At 37.0% G+C, this 19,273-nt stretch overlaps 1 protein-coding gene across 1 annotated transcript; it reads right to left on the minus strand.

Annotated features, from left to right (window-relative positions):
• Positions 1-576: 576 nt before the first annotated feature.
• MFIFM68171_02143 (uncharacterized protein) lies at positions 577-2,014 on the minus strand (the record flags this gene model as incomplete). The annotated part of the gene is made up of 5 exons (XM_071057565.1): positions 577-654; positions 712-1,001; positions 1,109-1,301; positions 1,572-1,829; positions 2,000-2,014. The coding sequence occupies 5 exons, from the start codon at positions 2,012-2,014 to the stop codon at positions 577-579; spliced, it is 834 nt and encodes a 277-aa protein (XP_070913666.1).
• Between the last annotated feature and the right edge of the window lie 17,259 nt (positions 2,015-19,273).

The raw sequence follows: 19,273 nt of genomic DNA on the forward strand, positions 1-19,273 counted from the left end.
CATTCGTCAATAGCACCGCCCGAATTTCTCAAACGATCGACAGCCAAACAAGCCAGCCGCACCGCAGCTCTATCAGCTCCACTTCGCGATAACTGTGCGGAATGCAGCCGTGGACTTCTCGTCATACTCAGGCTGCGATTCGCCAACAGAGGTGCAGTTCTCCGAGCAGGTAGACGCAGAACACGGACCGAAAGCCCCTATCGTCGCAACAGAGTCATGCGCTCCTCTCTCCCTGTCCGCCGCCGGCGTTCAGGCGAGTACATCGGCAGCGAAATCGTCGAGTTCCGCGGTCCGCTCCTTGGAAGCTCGTAGCTCACACCCGTTATCAGCAGCGGGAAACCAAACAGTACACCTAGCGCACTTTACCATCAGGGAATTCCCTCTGCGAGTCCGAGGGGGGTCGATGCCGGCTCAAGGCGTCTCCCGGATGTAACGCAAGGACCAATACGACAGTTCTTCTAGTTTACATGCAGCACAAATGTTCTAGACGCCGGCGCCCCGACTACCGGGATCGTTTCCCTTATCTCCGATCCCCCAAACAGATCCCTCCCTCGGCCTTTCGACCACACTTCGTCGTCAGAAGCCAAGCCGGCTCAGGAGCTTGTCCAGGTGCTGCTCGTTCTGGTCCCTGCATTTCATGATGGTCTCCTCTGTCTGCAACTTCAACACATCGGTATTGCTGACACGCTACGGAAGAATTGCCTGTAGCACTTTGTCCACATCTGCAACTTTATCAATCCCCTGAATAGTCCGCGGGCATGTCACTCCTGCCGCCTCCAGCGCGCCCTCCCAGGCTTTGGCATCCTCCCAATTCACTGCCCAATCTGGCTTCGTGGCCGGCAAAGCTGAGGGAAACCCGTGGAGCTTGGCCTCTCGTAGTGCTGCTTCTTCGCTCTCCTCGTTGACATACCAGCCCCTGAACTGACCCCCCGCCCCGTCAAAGGAACGAAGGAATTTGTACGAAGGATACAAGATGCTTGCGAAGTCATAGTCGATCAAGCCTGTGATTCGACCCGATTCGGGGTTAAACAGGAGGTTGCTTGCGTGTGGGAGGACAGAGGCGGTTAACGATAAAGATAGGATACAGGATGGTTGGAAATGGACTTACCGAAATCAGTATGGATAATCACCTTGTCCTGTTTCAGGCTCAAGCTCGTAAACTGCGCCGGTATACCCTCGGCCACGAACTTGTCGAGACGATATCTCAGGCCGTTGGCGCGCCACCCCTTGATATAAGGGTTTGCGTCTGCCTTCCACAAGGCCCTCTCCAGTCTTGCCTTGAACGAGGCCTCGTACGAGTCCTAGGGCCCGGCTCCTACTATGGGCATCGCCGTACTCACGATTCTGCCAGCCCCGTCAAAGGTCACGCCGCCGAACCCGGTGATAGTCTCCGGCAGCTAGTACCTTTATAGCCCCTTAAGCAGCTCGGCCATCTGAGCAAAGATCTTCTTCTGATCGAAGCCTATGCCCTCGAACGCTTCACTCAATCGGCTACTGGGTATCACCTCTTGTACAATCTAACCCTGGTCTGATTTTCCCGCAGCACTTTCCCAACCGTAGACGCGAGGCACCACGCGCGGCCGGAAGTGGCTGAGCGCAGCTGAGGTGAGCGACATGATGGCTACCTCGTTCTCGACGCGGTTTGCCATGCTCATGCCTTCGGTATGCGGATTGGTGAGACGTATAATGAGCTCCTTGGTGCCCTCGGGAATTGGAACGCAGCCCGGGGAAAGAGAGGCGCTCCTCGCTACATAGCCGCTGGAGATTAGCGAGTGGCTTGTGATACGGTAAACAAAGTTGTTGTACTTGAATAGGCTCTTGGGGTCGTACTGAACGGGAGTAATATCTGCCTCGTCCTGGTGTTTGAATTTTCCTCAATTAGCCCTGCTATCGCAGCGTTGTAGATGAGAGAAGAGTGGTAGGCAGGACAGATTACCCCGAAATTGAATCGGGCGCGTACGTGTACTCGGACAAAATCAAGCCGGGCTTAAAAGTTTACGTGGTTGTGATTCATGGCCAGGAATGCCGTGGGGGGTGACCCGCTGGCGGCTGTTGGTGACAACCTGGAAGGTGTGTGGAAGGAGATGGGTCGGGGAGAAACGTGAAAGCTGATGGGACACGGAGCGGGGTTTTCTGTCCTGCTGTTGCGAGGGAGGCAAACACCGCGTTTACCAACGGTTACCCTTCTTCAACTTGCAGGATGTCTCAACGCGAGCCACGGCAGTGAAGCCCTCCACCGTGAAGGTTGCAGGACCAGCCAGGTTCCATTGCTTTCCAGCGCAAGCGTACAGGGGCGGGGACTGTGGAGTGGGGACAACCTGTCTGTCGGGTCGCCTAGTGTGTTCCGGTTTGTCGCCAACAGCGATTGATACACGTACCCCGCTTCCAAGGCCAAGTGGAAGGGTGGGCACAATTGGCACAAGGGCCAGCTGGGTAGCAGATCCTCTCTTCCACTGAGTTATGACTATTTGTCACGCGTACAGGAGCTCAGCAGAGGCCATGGGAAGTGCGTAGAAAGGTTGAAGTCTCTGAAGATCTATCTACTATAGTAGGAGACTGAAGAACTGGCTTAAACATACAAAGGAAATGGTCTAGGCGAGCTTATGTGATGAGCTGCTGAGCTCGGCGGTAAGAGCCGAGCTCTATAAGTGCTGTTTACAATACAATATACCCCCTAGTTAACTAGCAATTTTACTTGTTAACTATACTTTGATAGTTGCGAGAGCTCCTGAGCTGCATTTGTATGTATGTGCATTTTTAGAGTTAGTACTATTAGTCGCTTTTTTGTGTGTGGAGAGCTATACGATATATGGATTAATTGCAGAGTTTAGTACTGAAAATCTCCTGTACGATCAGCGTTGCCCTATACCCTATTATAAATTAAGAGCTTCTAAGCTTGCAATCGTAATGCTCTTATATAATAATAACAACAATATTACTATACCTCCTAAGAAGAGTTCTAATTATGCTACTGCCTTTATAAAGGTGTGTACTACTGATACTTAAAAGTGTAAGTCTATCACTACTGCTACTACTGCAGACCTCTAAGAAGAAGGTCTGAAAAGGCGATATTAGCTCTCCTATACCTAAGTAAGTTGTTCTCCCGTTCTCTCAAGCTTTGGAGCAAGACTAACAATAAGTTTTAGCACCGACGATATATATAGCGAGTATTGTAGCAAAGTTTACTTTAGCTATATACTTTCGACTTTATCTAACCGCTTTTCTAGAGTATACTATAATAAGGTAGGTAGTAGTATTCGCTATTTCTACTATTTGGCTAGTAAGAAGTGTAAACTATTGTAAGATATTTTGAGTGTATATACTTTGTTTTGCTTATTCTGATATATTTGTATAGTCTTGCTATTGTAGTCTTCTAGACTACTAAGCTTACTATAGTTATCGAGGCTAATAAATCTGGTTCGGTAAGTTCCTTCTGCTTTTTCTAACTATCTTCGAGAGTGTATACTAATAAGAATATATATTTTAGAAGATTCGGTTCTATCAGACTATCCTATATATACTCTTTAGTATAGAAGATAAGGAGTATTCGTTATTCTCTAATATACCTAGTATTATAGACCTTAGTAGTACTGCTATTATACCTATTTGTAAAGGTAAAGGTAAGAGCAAGGTACTTGTATTTGAGGAGGAATAAGAGGAAGAGAAAGAGGAAGAGAGAAAGCTACTATCTAGTATATATAAGTATGCTAAGGTGGTTATAAGGGAGATAGCTGAGCTATTTGGTAGCAGCTAAATAGTATAGGCTAGCCCAGTATATAATACCTAGGTTTATACTACCTACTCAAGTTAGCTAAGTGTAAAGGGGGTTGTTCTAGGACACGTTGAGGGAGATTGATTACGATGTCTCAATACCGGAAAGGGTTTGATCAGTGGGCGATAACTTTACAAACAGCCTCCTATTGTCATTGACTACACAGAGACTGATCCTTGCGGATCAGAAGTACCCCGCATGAGAGAGTTCCCTCACGGAGTTCCCTCACGGAGTTCTTATCTATCCTGTATCGTGACATCATCCAGCATCATTTAGCTAGTCTTCCTGACCTTCGTCTAGAGACTCTCGTTACACTAAGCTTCTTTAGACTTTTATAAGTCTAAAAGTTTATTTTTAGATAGTTAGACTTATACCTCTAGGTGGTATCGGTATATACCTACTTTTCTTTTTCTCTTTTCTAGAAACTTACGTCTTTAATTAATAAGCTTTCTATATTTACTTTTACTTTCCGTTAACTAAGTAATATATATCTTATAAATTCACTAGTATTTTAAAGTACTTGAACTTCTGATATAGTAGGAGCTTCGTTAAACTATTTATAGATATCTCGCTTATAGATAAGTAAATAACTTCGAAAGACCTTTTCCTATACTCATGATATATCTTTAGATTATAGATATCTATATAGTATAGGCAAGTATTTATTCTCTTATTCTCTTCTTTTACTAACTATATAGTCTGCTAATTGTTATAGAAAATATATTAGGAAAAGCCTATTTATAGCTCGATATCTCGAAATAAGTACTTGAGAGCTATAGTCTTATATACAGTCTATAAAAAAATGAGTAGTTCTACCTCTACAGAGAACGTAGTTATAGTTTCCTACTATAATACCTTCTAGTTAATAAGCCCTCTAAATAGCAATATTAGAAACCTTTAGGAAAAGTACCGAGTTTCTATATTATCTACAAAAAGGTATTACTAGCGATAAAAATCATTTAAGTACTCTACTATTGCCCTCTATACTGAATCAAAAAGAAGTACGTTATATAGAGATATTAGATAACTTATATCATAGTTATAATATACTTTAATATAGGGTTCATTAAAAATTACAAGAGTTTCACTACTAGAAATATAATATCTAGCCTCGTTATCACTACTATATATTGAAATAGTGTAGAAACACACATCTACACCCACATACCTACTAAAAACAAGGGGGAGAACAAAGATAGCTAAATGATAGATAGACAAGATAGATAAGACAGGCTAGGTGACATACTATAAATTGGGTTCCTGTAGTCTAAACAAGGTTAAAACAATATATATAGATAGAGCTCCCTCTAATCAGAGGGAGGTGTAAAGAGGTTGTTCTAGGAACACGTTGAGGGAGATGGACTACAATGTCTTAATACCGAAGAGACCTGGACCAGCGGGTGATATCTTGGTGAACAACCTCCTATCAATTACATAGAGACTGATCTTTACGGACCAGAAGTTCTCCGCATGAGAGAGTTTCCTATAGGGTTCTTATCTACCCTAGTACAATGATATTATTTACCGTTATTCGGCCAGTTCTCCTGGTCTTATCTAGTAGCTCTTATTACAATTTATCCTCCTCTCCGTAGAACCTATCCTTAGGTTCATATTATCTGAAATTGGGAAAGAATAGTGGTTGGGATGATATCGGATAGGTATCGAATGCTATTCGAACTGCATAAAGTTGGATAAGGATTGAAGTGCTATACCTTATAGGGTTCCTTTTTCCCGGAGGATTATATGGTGAGAAAGAATTGTGATTTGGGTGAGGGGTGAAAAGCTTTATACTTGAGGGAATTTCGGTAAAACCTCGGCTGCTACCTGGTTTAGTAGGTCATATAGCTCTATAGCTCTAGTACTTTACTTTTCCGGCTCCGGTATATATCCCGAATTATCGCCAAATTACTCGGATTTCCGTCCGATTTTAAATATCACTCTTTTTGTAGAACTTGAATAGTATATACGCTCTTATAACTGTATGGCTTGTATATAACTGTAAATTATAGATATATACTAATCCTCTTCGCTTAGGTATAAATACCTTTCTCCTCTCCTACCTTTTCTAAAACTTTTCTTTAAACCCTCTTCTATATATTGTTTCGCTTGCTTTTCGTTCTGCTTCTACGTATAGCTTACTACTTGTCCTTACCTCTCTCTTTCTCTCTCTCTCTTCCTCTTTCTCTCCCTCTTTCTTATTCCCTCTTTTTATTGTCGTTTTAGCTACTTTTCTATTGCAATAGACGCTTTCACTACCTCCGCTACCGAGGTCACGCTGTATATAAAATGTATTCGTTCGGTGTTTAAAAATACTAATCTTCGCTCCAGCGAGGTCCTTACGATTGACTGCTCTTTTGAATAGTCGACCTCCTTACGTTGCTCCTACTGTAATGTAAAGAAAGAGTTGTATATACTGGTAAGTTTGTATGTATTTTTCGGTAGATTAGTAGGGAATTTGTTGATAATTGTAGGTCGTTGCTAGAATAGTTAGCGACTCTATCGACTTTATAATTCTTATTGATACGGCTCGTGCTATTGTCGATTATTGTATAGAGGATGTTGAAGGCGAATTCGACGAGGAGGGTAATTGCCTTTAAGTTTCTGTATTGTCTTGCCATAGCTATAAGAAGATTACTACTACTGCTAAAGATCTGGTCGGAGCTTTCGATACCGCCGAGACCGCTTATCGCTGCTAATTCGGTATTTCCGGCGCTACTAAGCTATCTTCTATAAGTATATTTGTTTCGCTTGTATTTGTATATAAATCGTTGATACCTCGATAGCAAGTTTATATAGTATATTGCTCTATAGTCGCGTTATATAGCTAGCTCTGTTTATAGTAGTTGTCTCACCCTAGTTGGAACTGTGGCTGTAATACCGATATTAGTCTTAATTACTATATTTCTATTGAGTTATCGCTGACTTTTTATAATATAAGTCCGAGATATATATTTAGGAGGTATAGAATATCGCTTTTCTGTTGCTTGGCAATATTGGTTTCGTAGGTTAGTCGGGTACTAAACGCCGTTTTTTCAAGTTAGTAGAGGAGGAGATTGCTGCTAATATAGAGGATACTAAGGCCTGTCGGAAACACGGCACCTCTGAATCTTGGGAAATGACAGTTTAGGTTTTTGTGTGTCTTGATTGTGTTGATTCTCTTCCGCCCCCCTATCTTTGCTGGAGAGTTGGCTCCTTTTATAGACGAGATACACGTACAGGATGACGTCCGCACAGTGGCACAGTTGGCTGCCAGCCTGCTTTAGCTGACTAGAATACATAGGTTTGACTCCTGTACTAGATCCTGTGATCCTGATCCTTAGACTGGTGCCTGACCCTTTTGACAAGGCATAGTAGGTTTAGATGGAGGTAGCTCCTAACTTGGAGCTGGTACTAACCTCAATTTTTTGAGGTTTATATTGTTTTCGGGGGGTTTTTCTATAGTATTTCGGTTAGGGTTGGCGTTTAGTATACCCCGGGATATAGCTTGATATAGGTAAATATTAATTAACGTTTTGTTACCTACATTTTCACTGGTTTTTATATGTTTTTCGAAATGCGATACCAACTTTGGTACATTCGCTATATCTTCCTCCGATATCTATTGATTATACTCCGAAGGCCAGCCTACCTACTTGACTAAAAAGAAGGTTTTACCCTAGAATTGATTTTTATCTCGGATCTCTTTAACTTTCTACTCTCCGTCGTCCTCTAGATCTAGCATTAGTATTATAGATATATTATCTTCTTTTCGACTGTGCTATAGTTCTAACATCGATATAGGAAAAATATTATATAGACGATTATACTTTTTTGGGAGTACTAGCTAATAAGCTAGGGATCTAACTCGATTTAGGATATAGAATAGGCTGATAAACTTAGGTACTAACTTCTTTAGTGACTTGAATTTCAAATTCTGGGTTGATAATAAAACTAAACTTCCTCTTCTAAAATCTCTTTTTATGTACCTCTTATTATAATATCGCTTCTGAACTACAATTGCTTTAGCCTAATATTGCTCTAACTATTTTCTTAATTCAGTAAGTTTTTTAATTCTTTCTATTATATTAAGTACTCTCCTTTCTTGAATATCGTCTTCGATACAATGTAAGATCGGAGGTTGATAACCTATTAGTACTTTAAAGGGATTTATTTTAATTATAGAATTAATAGGACTGTTAATAATAAATTCGGCTTCTAGGAGGAGATTTACCTAGGTAACAGGGTTTTGGTATATAAAATAACGGAGGTACTGAATAAATATCTGGTTTACTCGCTCCGTTTACCTATCAGTTTATAGGTAAAAAGCTATAGATAACTGTTAATATACCTTTTATAAGTAATATAAATCGCTCTAGAACTATAATATAAAAACAGAACTTCGATTACTAATATAGCTATTAATAGAGCTATATTTAAATTCAATTTCCTTATAAAGGAGTTCTACTAGTTTTTAGCTAGTAATAGTAATGGAGACTAGAAAAAACTGGTTTATCTTAGTATACCGGTCGATAACTACTAGAATTGCGTCCTTCTCTGAGCTATCTAGGCTCTTTACTATAGGAAAATCTATAATAAAGTCTATAGTAATCTCGTTCTAAGGACGTATTAGGATCAATAGCGATTTGAGTGATCTATATAGCTTATACCATCTTACTTTACTGACTTGGTAAGTATAGCAGGTTCTATAGTAGTCCTTAATATCTTTGGTTATACTATACTAGAAGTATTTTTATTATAGTAATTCAAGAGTCTTTTTGATATTAAAATAGCCTGCTAACGAATTGTTATAAAAAAGCTGGAGTAACTCCTATTTAATAGCTTACTCTATTAGGACGAATAATCGTCTTTAGTATAGTAATTCTTGCTTATATCTAAGTACCTATTCGGGTAAAATACTCTAGTTTCGTACTAAATTTAGTAACTTTTCCTTGATTTTCAGAGTTACTGGATCTGTAGCTTATAGCTCTAGGATCAATTCTTTTATAGACTTTGACGGGTTTATAGTATAAACTGCTTCTAATTAAGTATACCTCTTTATATATTAACGAGTAATAATTTGCTTTCGTCTAAGCTAATCGGCTTTTTAGTAATCTTAAGGTTCTTATAGGTAGATATTTAACGATCCTATAGTAACTTCTAACGGATAACCTATTATTCTGGGTTTCTAACTAGCGAGTTTATTAGAGTCCTATATATAGGTATCTTCGCCTGCTTCTGGTATATAGTAAGCTCTCTTATCCTCTTCTATAGTCGTCTTTCCGACCTAGGTACTAGCCGATTCGCCAGGATCTTTTATATAAGCTCTTTTACTATTTTCTATATAGTAAGTAATTTTATCTCTTTCTATAATTAGTCCTCTAATCCGGTTTACCCGAGTAATTTTGTTCTCTAATATAGATATCAATTTAAGTCTAGTTAGATATTCTTTATCCGTATAATCTAGTCTTCTCGAGGAGCTATTAACCGGATTTCGCTTTCTAGGCTAGTACTTAATAATGAAGTTAAATCTTACTAAATATATATACTATCTAGTCTACTAGCTGTTTAATCAGTTTTATTTTATAAACCTCTAAAGGTTATTATGATCTGAAAATATAGTAACTTCCTGTTAAATCCCTTCTATATAATGTCGCTAATACTTAAAAGCTTCTATAATAGCTATTATCTCCTTATCAGGAGTCCTATAGTCTATAGCTGGTCTAGAAAACTTTATTAACTAGAACGCAATATAATATTTTCAGCCTTCTCTCAGGATCTATAATAAGGCAACTCCTATTACGAAGTCAGAGGTATCTATTTTAATAACGATAGGGAGTTCAGGATCAAAATAATGTAAAACTGGTATATCTCAGAAAGCCTTTTTAAGCTATATAAATGCTATATACTCTTCGGCCTCTAACTAAAAGGATTCTAGTTTTCGTCTATTCCATAACCCCTTTAATAAGTAAGTTAACGGTAATGTAATATCTAAAAAGTTTCGGATAAACCGACGATAAAAGTTATAAAACCCTAAGAAAACTTGAATATCTCAATAGGATTAGGGTTCAGGCCAATCTTAGATAGTCTAAATTCGTACTAGGTCTATACTAATATCTTCTAGAGTAAGAATATAACTTAGGAACTCTACCTTGTCCTAATAAAATAAATACTTATTGGGCTTATAGTATAACTATATTTCTCTTAGTTGTTCTAGGATATATCAGAGGTAAATCGTATAGGTCTCTCGATTAAGAGAGAAAATTAAAATATTATCTAAATAATATATATAGTAATCGTCTAGTAATCTACCTAAGGCTATATAGATATAACTCTAGAAGGTAATAGGAGTGTTTATTAGGCTAAAAGGTATAATAAGGTATTCGAATAAACTGTATCGAGTATAGAAAGCTGTTTTCTATTTATCTCCTTCTCGGATACGAATCCGGTAGTAGGTGTCCTTAACGTCCAACTTCGTGAAGTACTTTGCTCCGGATACTCGGTCTAAGATCTCTGAAATTAACGGTAACGGATACCGATTCTTAACGGTTATATGGTTGAGTCCTCGGTAATCTATATATAAGTATAGGGTACTGTCCTTCTTAGGGACGAATAAAATAGGACTTGCAGTGGAATTCTGGGATAAATGAATACGGCCTTTTACTAGGTTCTTATATAGATATTCCTCTAAAATTGGGAGCTTATATTGTAATAAAGGATAAATCGTTTTAACTAGAGGAGTAGTATTAGGAAGTAGATTAATAGTATAATCGGTACTTTTGAAAGAAAGTAAAATGTTTGAGTTACTGGGGTTTATAATATCTGTAAAGTCCGAGATTTCTAAGGGGATATTATCCGGTTTTCAAGGGGTATTTTCTTTTTCTTCCTCCTCTAGAAAAAGTGCCTCCGGTATATCCGGATATTGTATTAAGGAGTAAATAAATGCTTTTATTCGATATATCTTAAAGAATTTCTTAGAGCTTTCGATTTGGATATACTCCGATTCTGCTATAAACTACTAGGAGAAACCTTTAGGGTATAATAAGAATTTTAGGGACGTTAAACTTGGTATTCTAAGAAGAATAGGGGAGTCATTTGTAATAAGCGGATAATTAATAGCGGTGTATAGAATATATGTTCTTTTGGTAATCTCTTGGTAATCCGTTAATTCTAAAGGAATTTCGTAAACACTAAATGTTTCGGTAATATAATGATCGATATATCGAATACAGGGTAATTGTATCCCGATCTATCGGAGCTTATACTTCTTTATAAACTCTAGGCTAACGATATCAATCTCTACTCCTGTATTAAGATCGATTATTATAGGTTTCGAGACGTAATCTAGTACGGTTACTAAAGTATATATTCGTTCTTTGACTAGAACCCCTTTACCGATATAATAAAGGTTTATATCCATCGATCTCTGCTGTTTCCCTGGCGATATAAGCTGGATCTACTGCTATAGGTATAGGGGTACCTAGTAGCCTTATCTATTAATACTCCCTTTTATAGGTAGTTATTAGCGAAATAGGTGTTACTGCTATAAATAAAATAAATTAAAGGATTTCTATAGCTATTTACGGGATTTAACTGGTTAAAGTAAGAAGGGGTTAATATATAGGGGTCATTATATTTCGTATATAGTGTCGTTAATTATAGGTTTTGGGGGCGAGTTCTATATAATAATATTCTTTATAGACGAAATGACGTTTTATAGGTTGGGAGAAAACGAGATGAATGAGGAGGATACTAGGTTGAGTACTAGGGGTTTTCCTGAGGGTTTCGGTACTGAAAACTATACTAGATTTAGATAGCTAATCTGACTATCTCTTCTCGAGTTTCCGGCTTATTATAAATATATAGGTCGATATAGTTGCTAATTGCAGGCGAAAGCTTCGTATAAAAGGCTAAAGTACAAGCCTTTTCATCCTACTTAGGAAACTAGGTCTCAATGGATTCTAGGTACTAATGAAAATCTAAGGGGGACTAGGTCTCTCGTTACTTAGTATCATTAAGTTACTTTATAATAGTAGACTCCTAATTAGCAAGATCTCGAATACAATTCAATATCCAATCTTTAAATGTTTTCTAGTCTTTCTCGGCCTGTTATTATATATCTGCTAAAAGGTTGTTATAGTAGCTGTACCAGCGATTACGAGGACGCTCTTCTATCTAGTCTAAGGTAAAAAGAATTCGATTTATATCCGTTTTAAATCGCTTCGAGTCTCCTATAAATATTTACTGTAGGTCTTGGAGCTATTCTAGGCGACGTCGATAGATAGTACTGTCAGGGAGCTGAATTAGATACTTTACTTTAATCGCTTTTCGGCTCTCTTTAGGACCATTAGATTCTACTGAAGCGGAACAATATCGTCTTCTTTTCGAAGGGAGCTTGTCTAGTGATATATCCAATGTTCGAAGCAAACTCTCTTTTTATTCTTACAAGCTCTTCAACGCTTCTAGCTATTGAATCCGAAGACAGGTCAATTCCAATAAGTTATTATAGTATGGAGCGAGATATAGGATTCGAGAGTCTGAGACAGTATAGGAGGATATATAAGGTCGAATATTCTCAGACCGATGAAGACGAATAGGATTTGTAGGCGATTGAGATATATTCTCTTAGGAACTCTCCCCTCGCTCCGATATATTTAAAGTGCTGATCGTAGGTACTATCTCAGCCAACGGTAGAATAGAAGGATCAGAATTACAAAGGGGTTGTTCTGGGAACACGTTGAGGGAGATGGACTATAATATCTTAATACTGAAGAGACCTGGACCAGCGGGCGATATCTTGGTGAACAGCCTCCTATCAATTATATAGAGACTGGTCCTTACGGATCAGAAGTTTCCTATGTGAGAGGGTTTCCTACAGGGTTCTTATCTACCCTAGTATAGTGACATCATCTACCGTCATTCGGCCGGTTCTCCCGGTCTTATCCAGTAGCTCTCATTATAGGAGGTCACTTTGTACGCAAAGAAAACTCGTCAATTGAGCTTGCAACAAGTATAAGAAAAGTATTGAATTGATTGTCCTATCTAAAAAGCAATAACTAGGATAGCTCTACTTATAGTGCGAAAGAAAAATGGGTCTATAGCAAGTTCTAGCCCTTAGAGCACCATTCTAACAACTGTGTCCCTTTGATCAGAGAGACTTTGCCCTTTGGAGACTATTTTCCCCAACTCAATATAGGATTGAGCCTATAAGCTCCTAATACTACTTAATCTCTATAGCTATAGCTTATTCTTTAAAGTACTTAAATTTAGTAAGAGCTATTAGGATACTTAGAAACTATATTAACTCAATAAGCCTATACCTTATAGCTACTTTCTTGAAGTACTGATTGTAGACAAGATTGATCTTATAGAACTCGTAGTTTCTAAGCACTCTAATATCAAGGAACTATACTATATAACTTTACTCGTACACTTTATACTTAGCTTAGATCTTATATATTATATATTCTATTACACTCACTAAACTACAGTAAAAGAATATTAGATAGTCATCGATATAAAAGAGTACGAAAATATGTCTCTAAGGGTCTATAAAGAGGTAAAGCTCTTCATTAGAGGCTTCTAAACCAAGGCTATAGAGCGTTAAAGAGAATTCCTTATACTATAAAAGAAGGAGCTTGTATAAGCTATATAGAGCTCATTTAAGTTCAATATACTTTCTACTCTCCGAAAAACCCTCAGGTAGTTTATAGAGTATAGGTTTGTCACTATTAAATGTCGGATACACAGACCTCTAAACGTTCAGAATTAAATTTAGGATAGAAATTCAGGATCGGAAAATTGAGGATGTCCTGTTTTTTTTTTTCTTGTCTAACAGAGGTGAACTTCCTTCTTATTCCCAATTTCCTGAACCACGGAGACCCGTCAACCCGGGTCTCCGAGAGATCGGATCACACTTATCCGAGTCACACTAATCTGGATCACACTGATCCGGGTTCGTGTTTTGCAGATCCAGGATCCAGCTTCCTGACTCTTTTGACACATAACCCTTTTTGACATTAAATTCATCATTCAGAAATACTTATACTATATTAAACTACTTAATCTCGAAGTCAAAGTATAGTATAACAACTATTATCATATAGAATAATCTTGCTATAAATGTTATAGTATAAGTACTATAAAGCGTATAAGCTTCTTAGAGGTCTTCCTAGATATATATTCGTACTTTAATCTTATCGAGATAATCGTCTTTATTAAATTTATATACAAATACCTATTTTAATAGTATTAGCTTCATTTTAACATACTCCTAAAAGATTATCTTCTAGGTTTTACAGCTTTCGAGATTCCAAATCTTGGACTTAGCTACTTCCTGTCAAGAGAATCAGGTGCTATTCCAAAGGATTAGGATCATAGAATCTAATGCAGAAGCTAAATCTATGTACTCTACTTAGCTAAGGTAAGCTAGTAGCTAACTGTGCTATTGTATAGACGTTATCCTATACAGGTATCTCATCTATAAAAGGAATAAGCTCTCTAGCAGAGATAGAGAGTAGAAGGAGAAGAGGGACAATTAAGATAAGATATACAAGACCCTCAACTGTGATTTCCCACGATTCAGAGATGCCATGCTTTCTGACACTTCTCTATACTCTACTATAAATGGATAGTTCTTTAGATTTCACTAGCTTTTAGAAGGAGGTCTAAGGAGATCATTACAATATAGTTATCTATCTTCAAATATATTTGAGTATAGCTCTTATACTTTACCTATATAATACTCTTAATCTTAACATTCCTAGTATAAAGAACTAGCTCTCTAAATACTTCTAGACCGAGGTAAGCAGCGCTCTTATACCAGAGCTCTTTAGAATCTTCTTAAGGTTGTAGTAGATTACAAAACTTCCTCTACATATACTTCAAACCTTGTTTTATATTTGCAATAAATATTATAATACCTATAGTACTTAGTAAGATATATCTAAGTATAGAAGAGTAGTTAAAGAACTTATATTTAAAGAATTTAAGATTTATACCTCAGTTTCTTAATTATAAAGCTCTTCTTAGATGTTCCTATCTATAATATATAGTTCCAACTAACGTATATAATAAGCGAGTGACCAGAACAAACAAGTGACCACTTTTCTACCAAACACACTATCTTACTACCAACATCTCAATTTTTTAATAATATAAAATGGAGATTACTTCAACGAAGCCCAATTAATTCTAGCTATTGCCGCTCTTGAAAAAGATCTAAATCTTAAGGTTGTAACTGCAACAAATATTTATAACGTTGATCGTAGCACCCTTAGGCATCGACGCGCCGGTCAGTCTGCACGACGCGATATTCCAGCCAACTCGCGTAAACTTACGGATTTAGAAGAGTAAACAATCGTACGATATATAGTTGAGCTGTGTATATATACATTCTATCCCTGGCATATATATATGGAAGATATAGCCAACCGATTACTATACGAACATGATGTGTCCCCTGTTAGCATACGATAGGCTCACAACTTTGTTAAACGCCAGCCAGACCTTCGTACGCGTTTTACACATAAATACGACTAGAGTAAAATGAGAGCTACTGGACAAGATTGGGAGAACCGGCCGAATGATAGTAGATAAGAACCTCGTAGGAAACCCTCTCACGCAGGGAACTTCTGATCTATAAAGATCAGTCTCTATATAGTCGATGACAATAGAAGGCTATTCGTAAAGCTATTGCCTACTAATCGAACCTTTTTCGGTACTAAGACATTGTAATCTATCTCCCTTAACGTATTCCTAAAACAACTCCCTTTACAATTCTAATCCTTCTGTTCTACCGTTAGCCGAGATAGCACCTACGATAAGTACCTCCCGTAAGCCGGGAGCAGAGTCGAGTCCAGGGAAAAACACCTCCCAATTATCTACAAATCCTATACGCCTTCATCGGTTGGAATCACCAGGACTTCGACTTCGTATATCTTCGTATACCCTTTCGGACTCTTGGGTTCTACATCAAGCTCCTCACTATAATAGCCTATTGGAATCAACCCGTCTTCGGATACAGTAACTGGAAACGCTGAAACAACTACGAGAATAAGAAGAGGGTTTACTTCGGAAGCTAGATATCTTACCAGGCGAATCCTTACCGAAATATAGGCGATATCATTCTCCTTTAGCAGATTCTAGTAACTATAATAAGAACCGAAAGGCGATTAAGGTAAAGCATCTGATATAGTTCTCTAACAATATTATCTATTGACACTATTTAGAATGGCTCTAAGATCTATAGCAAGTATTTATAGGAGACTTAAAACGGTTTAAAACGGATATAAATCAGATCCTTTTCGCTTTGGACTAGATAGAAGAACGTCTTTATAATCGATAGTACAGCTATTATAACAATCTTCCGATAGATATACGATAAGTAGCCGAAAACGACTGGAAGACGTTTAAAGACTAGATACTAAACTGTATTCAAGATCTTATAAACTAAGAGTCTACTATTATAAAGTAACTTAATAATACTAAGCAACGAGAAAACTAGTCCCCTTTAGACTTCTATTAGTACTTAGAATCCCTTAAGGCCTAGTTTCCTAAGTAAGACGAAAAAGCTTATACTCTTACCTTTTATATAAAGCTTTTGTCCGCAATTAGTAACTATATCAACTTATACATCTATAACAAGCCAGAGACTTGGGAAGAGATAGTTAAACTCGCTATTTAAATTTGGTATAGTTTCTAGTACCGAAAACCTTAGGAAGTCCCTAAACATTTATCCTAATATCCTCTTTACTCTTCTCCTTTATTGCATTCTTCCCTAACCTATAAATCGTTATTTTATCCTTGAAGAACGTTATTATCCCGTTATTACTAACGAAATGTATAGTTAACGACGCTATATATGAAACCTAACGACTACTCTATATTAACCCTATCTTATTTCAATTAGCTGAATTCTATAGATAGTTATAGAAATCCTTTAACTTATTTCATTTGTAGTAGTAATACCTATTTCGCTAATAACTGCCTATAAAAGGGAGCATCAGTAGATAAAGCTACTAGGTACCCCAGTTATCGTGGTAGATCACGCTCGAACTGGTGGGGAAACGGCAGATACTAGTGGATGTGAACCCCGATCATGTCGGTAAAGATAATGTACTAGGGGTTCCAGTTAAAGAACGAATATATACTTCTGCAATTTTATTAAACTATTCTCCTAAATCTATTATAGTTGATTTTAATACTAGAGTAGAGATTAATATTATCAGTTTGGAGTTTGTAAAGTAGAGGAAACTCCGATGGATCGAGATATAATTACCCTATATTCGATATATAGATCATTATATCGCTAAAGTATTTGGTGTTTATAAAGTCCCTTTGGAATTAATAGATTGCTAAGGAATTACTAAGAGAATATATATTCTATATACCGCTATTAATTACTCTCTTGTTATAAATAATTCTCCTATTCTTCTTGGGATACTAAGTTTAATATTCTATAAGATCTTATTATATTTAGAAGAGAATTTATAGTAGTTTATGATGGAATCAGAGTATATTCGGATTGAAAACCCGAAGAAATTCCTAAAAATATGTTGAGGAGAAGCTTATATTTACTCCTTGATATAGTACCTAGATGTACCGGAGGCACTTTTTTTGGAGGAGGAAGAGGAGAATCCCCTCCGAAAACTAGATGATATCCTCCCTGAAATTTCAGACTTTATAGATATTATAAATTCTAGTAATATAGATATCTTACTTTCTTTCAAAAGCACTGATTATACTATTGATATATTCCCTAATACTGTTCCTCCTATTAGACCTCTTTACTCTCTATTACAATATAAACTTTCGATTTTAGAGGAATATCTATATGAAAACCTGGTAAAAGGCTGTATTCGTCTATCCTAAAGCTCAGTTACAAGTCCTATCTTGTTTGTCCCGAAGAAAGATAGTACTCTATACTTATATATAGATTACTATAGACTCAACCAGATAATAATCAAGAATCGGTACTTTTTACTATTGATCTCGGAACTCTTAGATCGAGTATCTAGAGTAAAGTATTTCATGAAGTTAGACCTAAAAGAGGTATATTATTAGATTTGTATCTGAGAAGGAGACGAATAGAAAATAGCTTTCTATACCTGATATAGTCTATTTAAGTATCTTGTTATATCTTTTGGTCTGACAAATATTTCTATAACCTTCTAAAGTTATATTCAAACTACTTTAGGTAGATTACTAGACGATTGTTATATATCTTATTTAGATAATATTTTAATTTTTTCCCTAGACAGGGAAACCTATATAACTTATATCCGATAAGTTCTAGAATGTCTAAGATAAGTATAGTTATACTGCTAACCCAGTAAATATTCTTTTTATTAAAACTAGATAGAATTTCTAGGTTATATTTTAACTTCCGAAGGTATCGGTATAGATTTAATACGAATTCAGACGGTTTAAGATTAGCTTGAACCCTAATCCTATCGAGATATTCAAGTTTTCTTAACATTTTATAATTTTTATTGTCGATTTATTCGAGGTTATTCGGAGATTGTATTACTATTAAGTAATTTACTAAAGGAGTTATAGAATGGATAAAAACTGGGAACTCTTTAGTTAGAAGCTAAAGAGCATATAGTATTTGTATAGCTTAAAAGAGTATTTCAGAATATGCCAGTTTTGTATCATTTCGACCCTGAACTCATTATTATTGAGACAGATACCTCTGACTTTGTAATAGGAGCTGTTCTATTGCAGATCCTGAAAAGAGGTTGAAAACGTCCTATTACATTCTAGTCAGCGAAGTTTTCTAGACTAGCCAAGGATTATAGAACTCTTAATAAGGAGATAATGGCTATTATAAAAGCCTTTAAGCATTAGCGATACTATATTAAAGGGAGTCGCTATAAAGTCACTGTATTTTCAGATTATAATAACCTATAAAGGTTTATAAAGTAAAATTAATTGAACGGCCAGTAGGCTAGATAGTATATATATCTAGTAGGATTTGATTTTACTATTAAGTATCAGCCTAGGAAACGAAATCTGGCCGATAGCCCCTCGAGAAGACCGGATTATAAGGACGAAGGATGTCCTAACAGACTCGAGTAGATACCTACTCTTGAGAGCAAAATTGCTCGGGAAAACGGAATTAGAAAGCTGATTGCAGAAAGAGATAAGATTACCCATTGTATAGAAGAGAATAAATTAGCTTATATAAGAAACTCTAGTAAATTAGCTAATACCTAGGTCAGAAAGACAACTATAGAAGAGGTTAAGAGAGCCTACTATATACTAGAGAATAGCGAAGATACTAGTATATAGGACCCTAGTAAACTAGTTAGTTAGAAACCTGAAATAATAGGTTATCCCTTAGAAGTTACTATAAGATCACTAAGTGTTTACCTACTAGAACCTTAGAATTACCAAGAAGCTGATTAACTTAGATAAGAATAGATTATTACTCGTCAACGTATAAGAGAGTATACTCGACTGGAAATAGTTTATACTACAGAATCGTCGAAATCTATAAAAGAATTGATCCTAGAGCCATAA

This window comes from Madurella fahalii, assembly GCF_045866475.1.
Source record: "Madurella fahalii IFM 68171 DNA, scaffold_1, whole genome shotgun sequence".
NCBI classification, from domain to species: Eukaryota; Fungi; Ascomycota; class Sordariomycetes; order Sordariales; genus Madurella; species Madurella fahalii.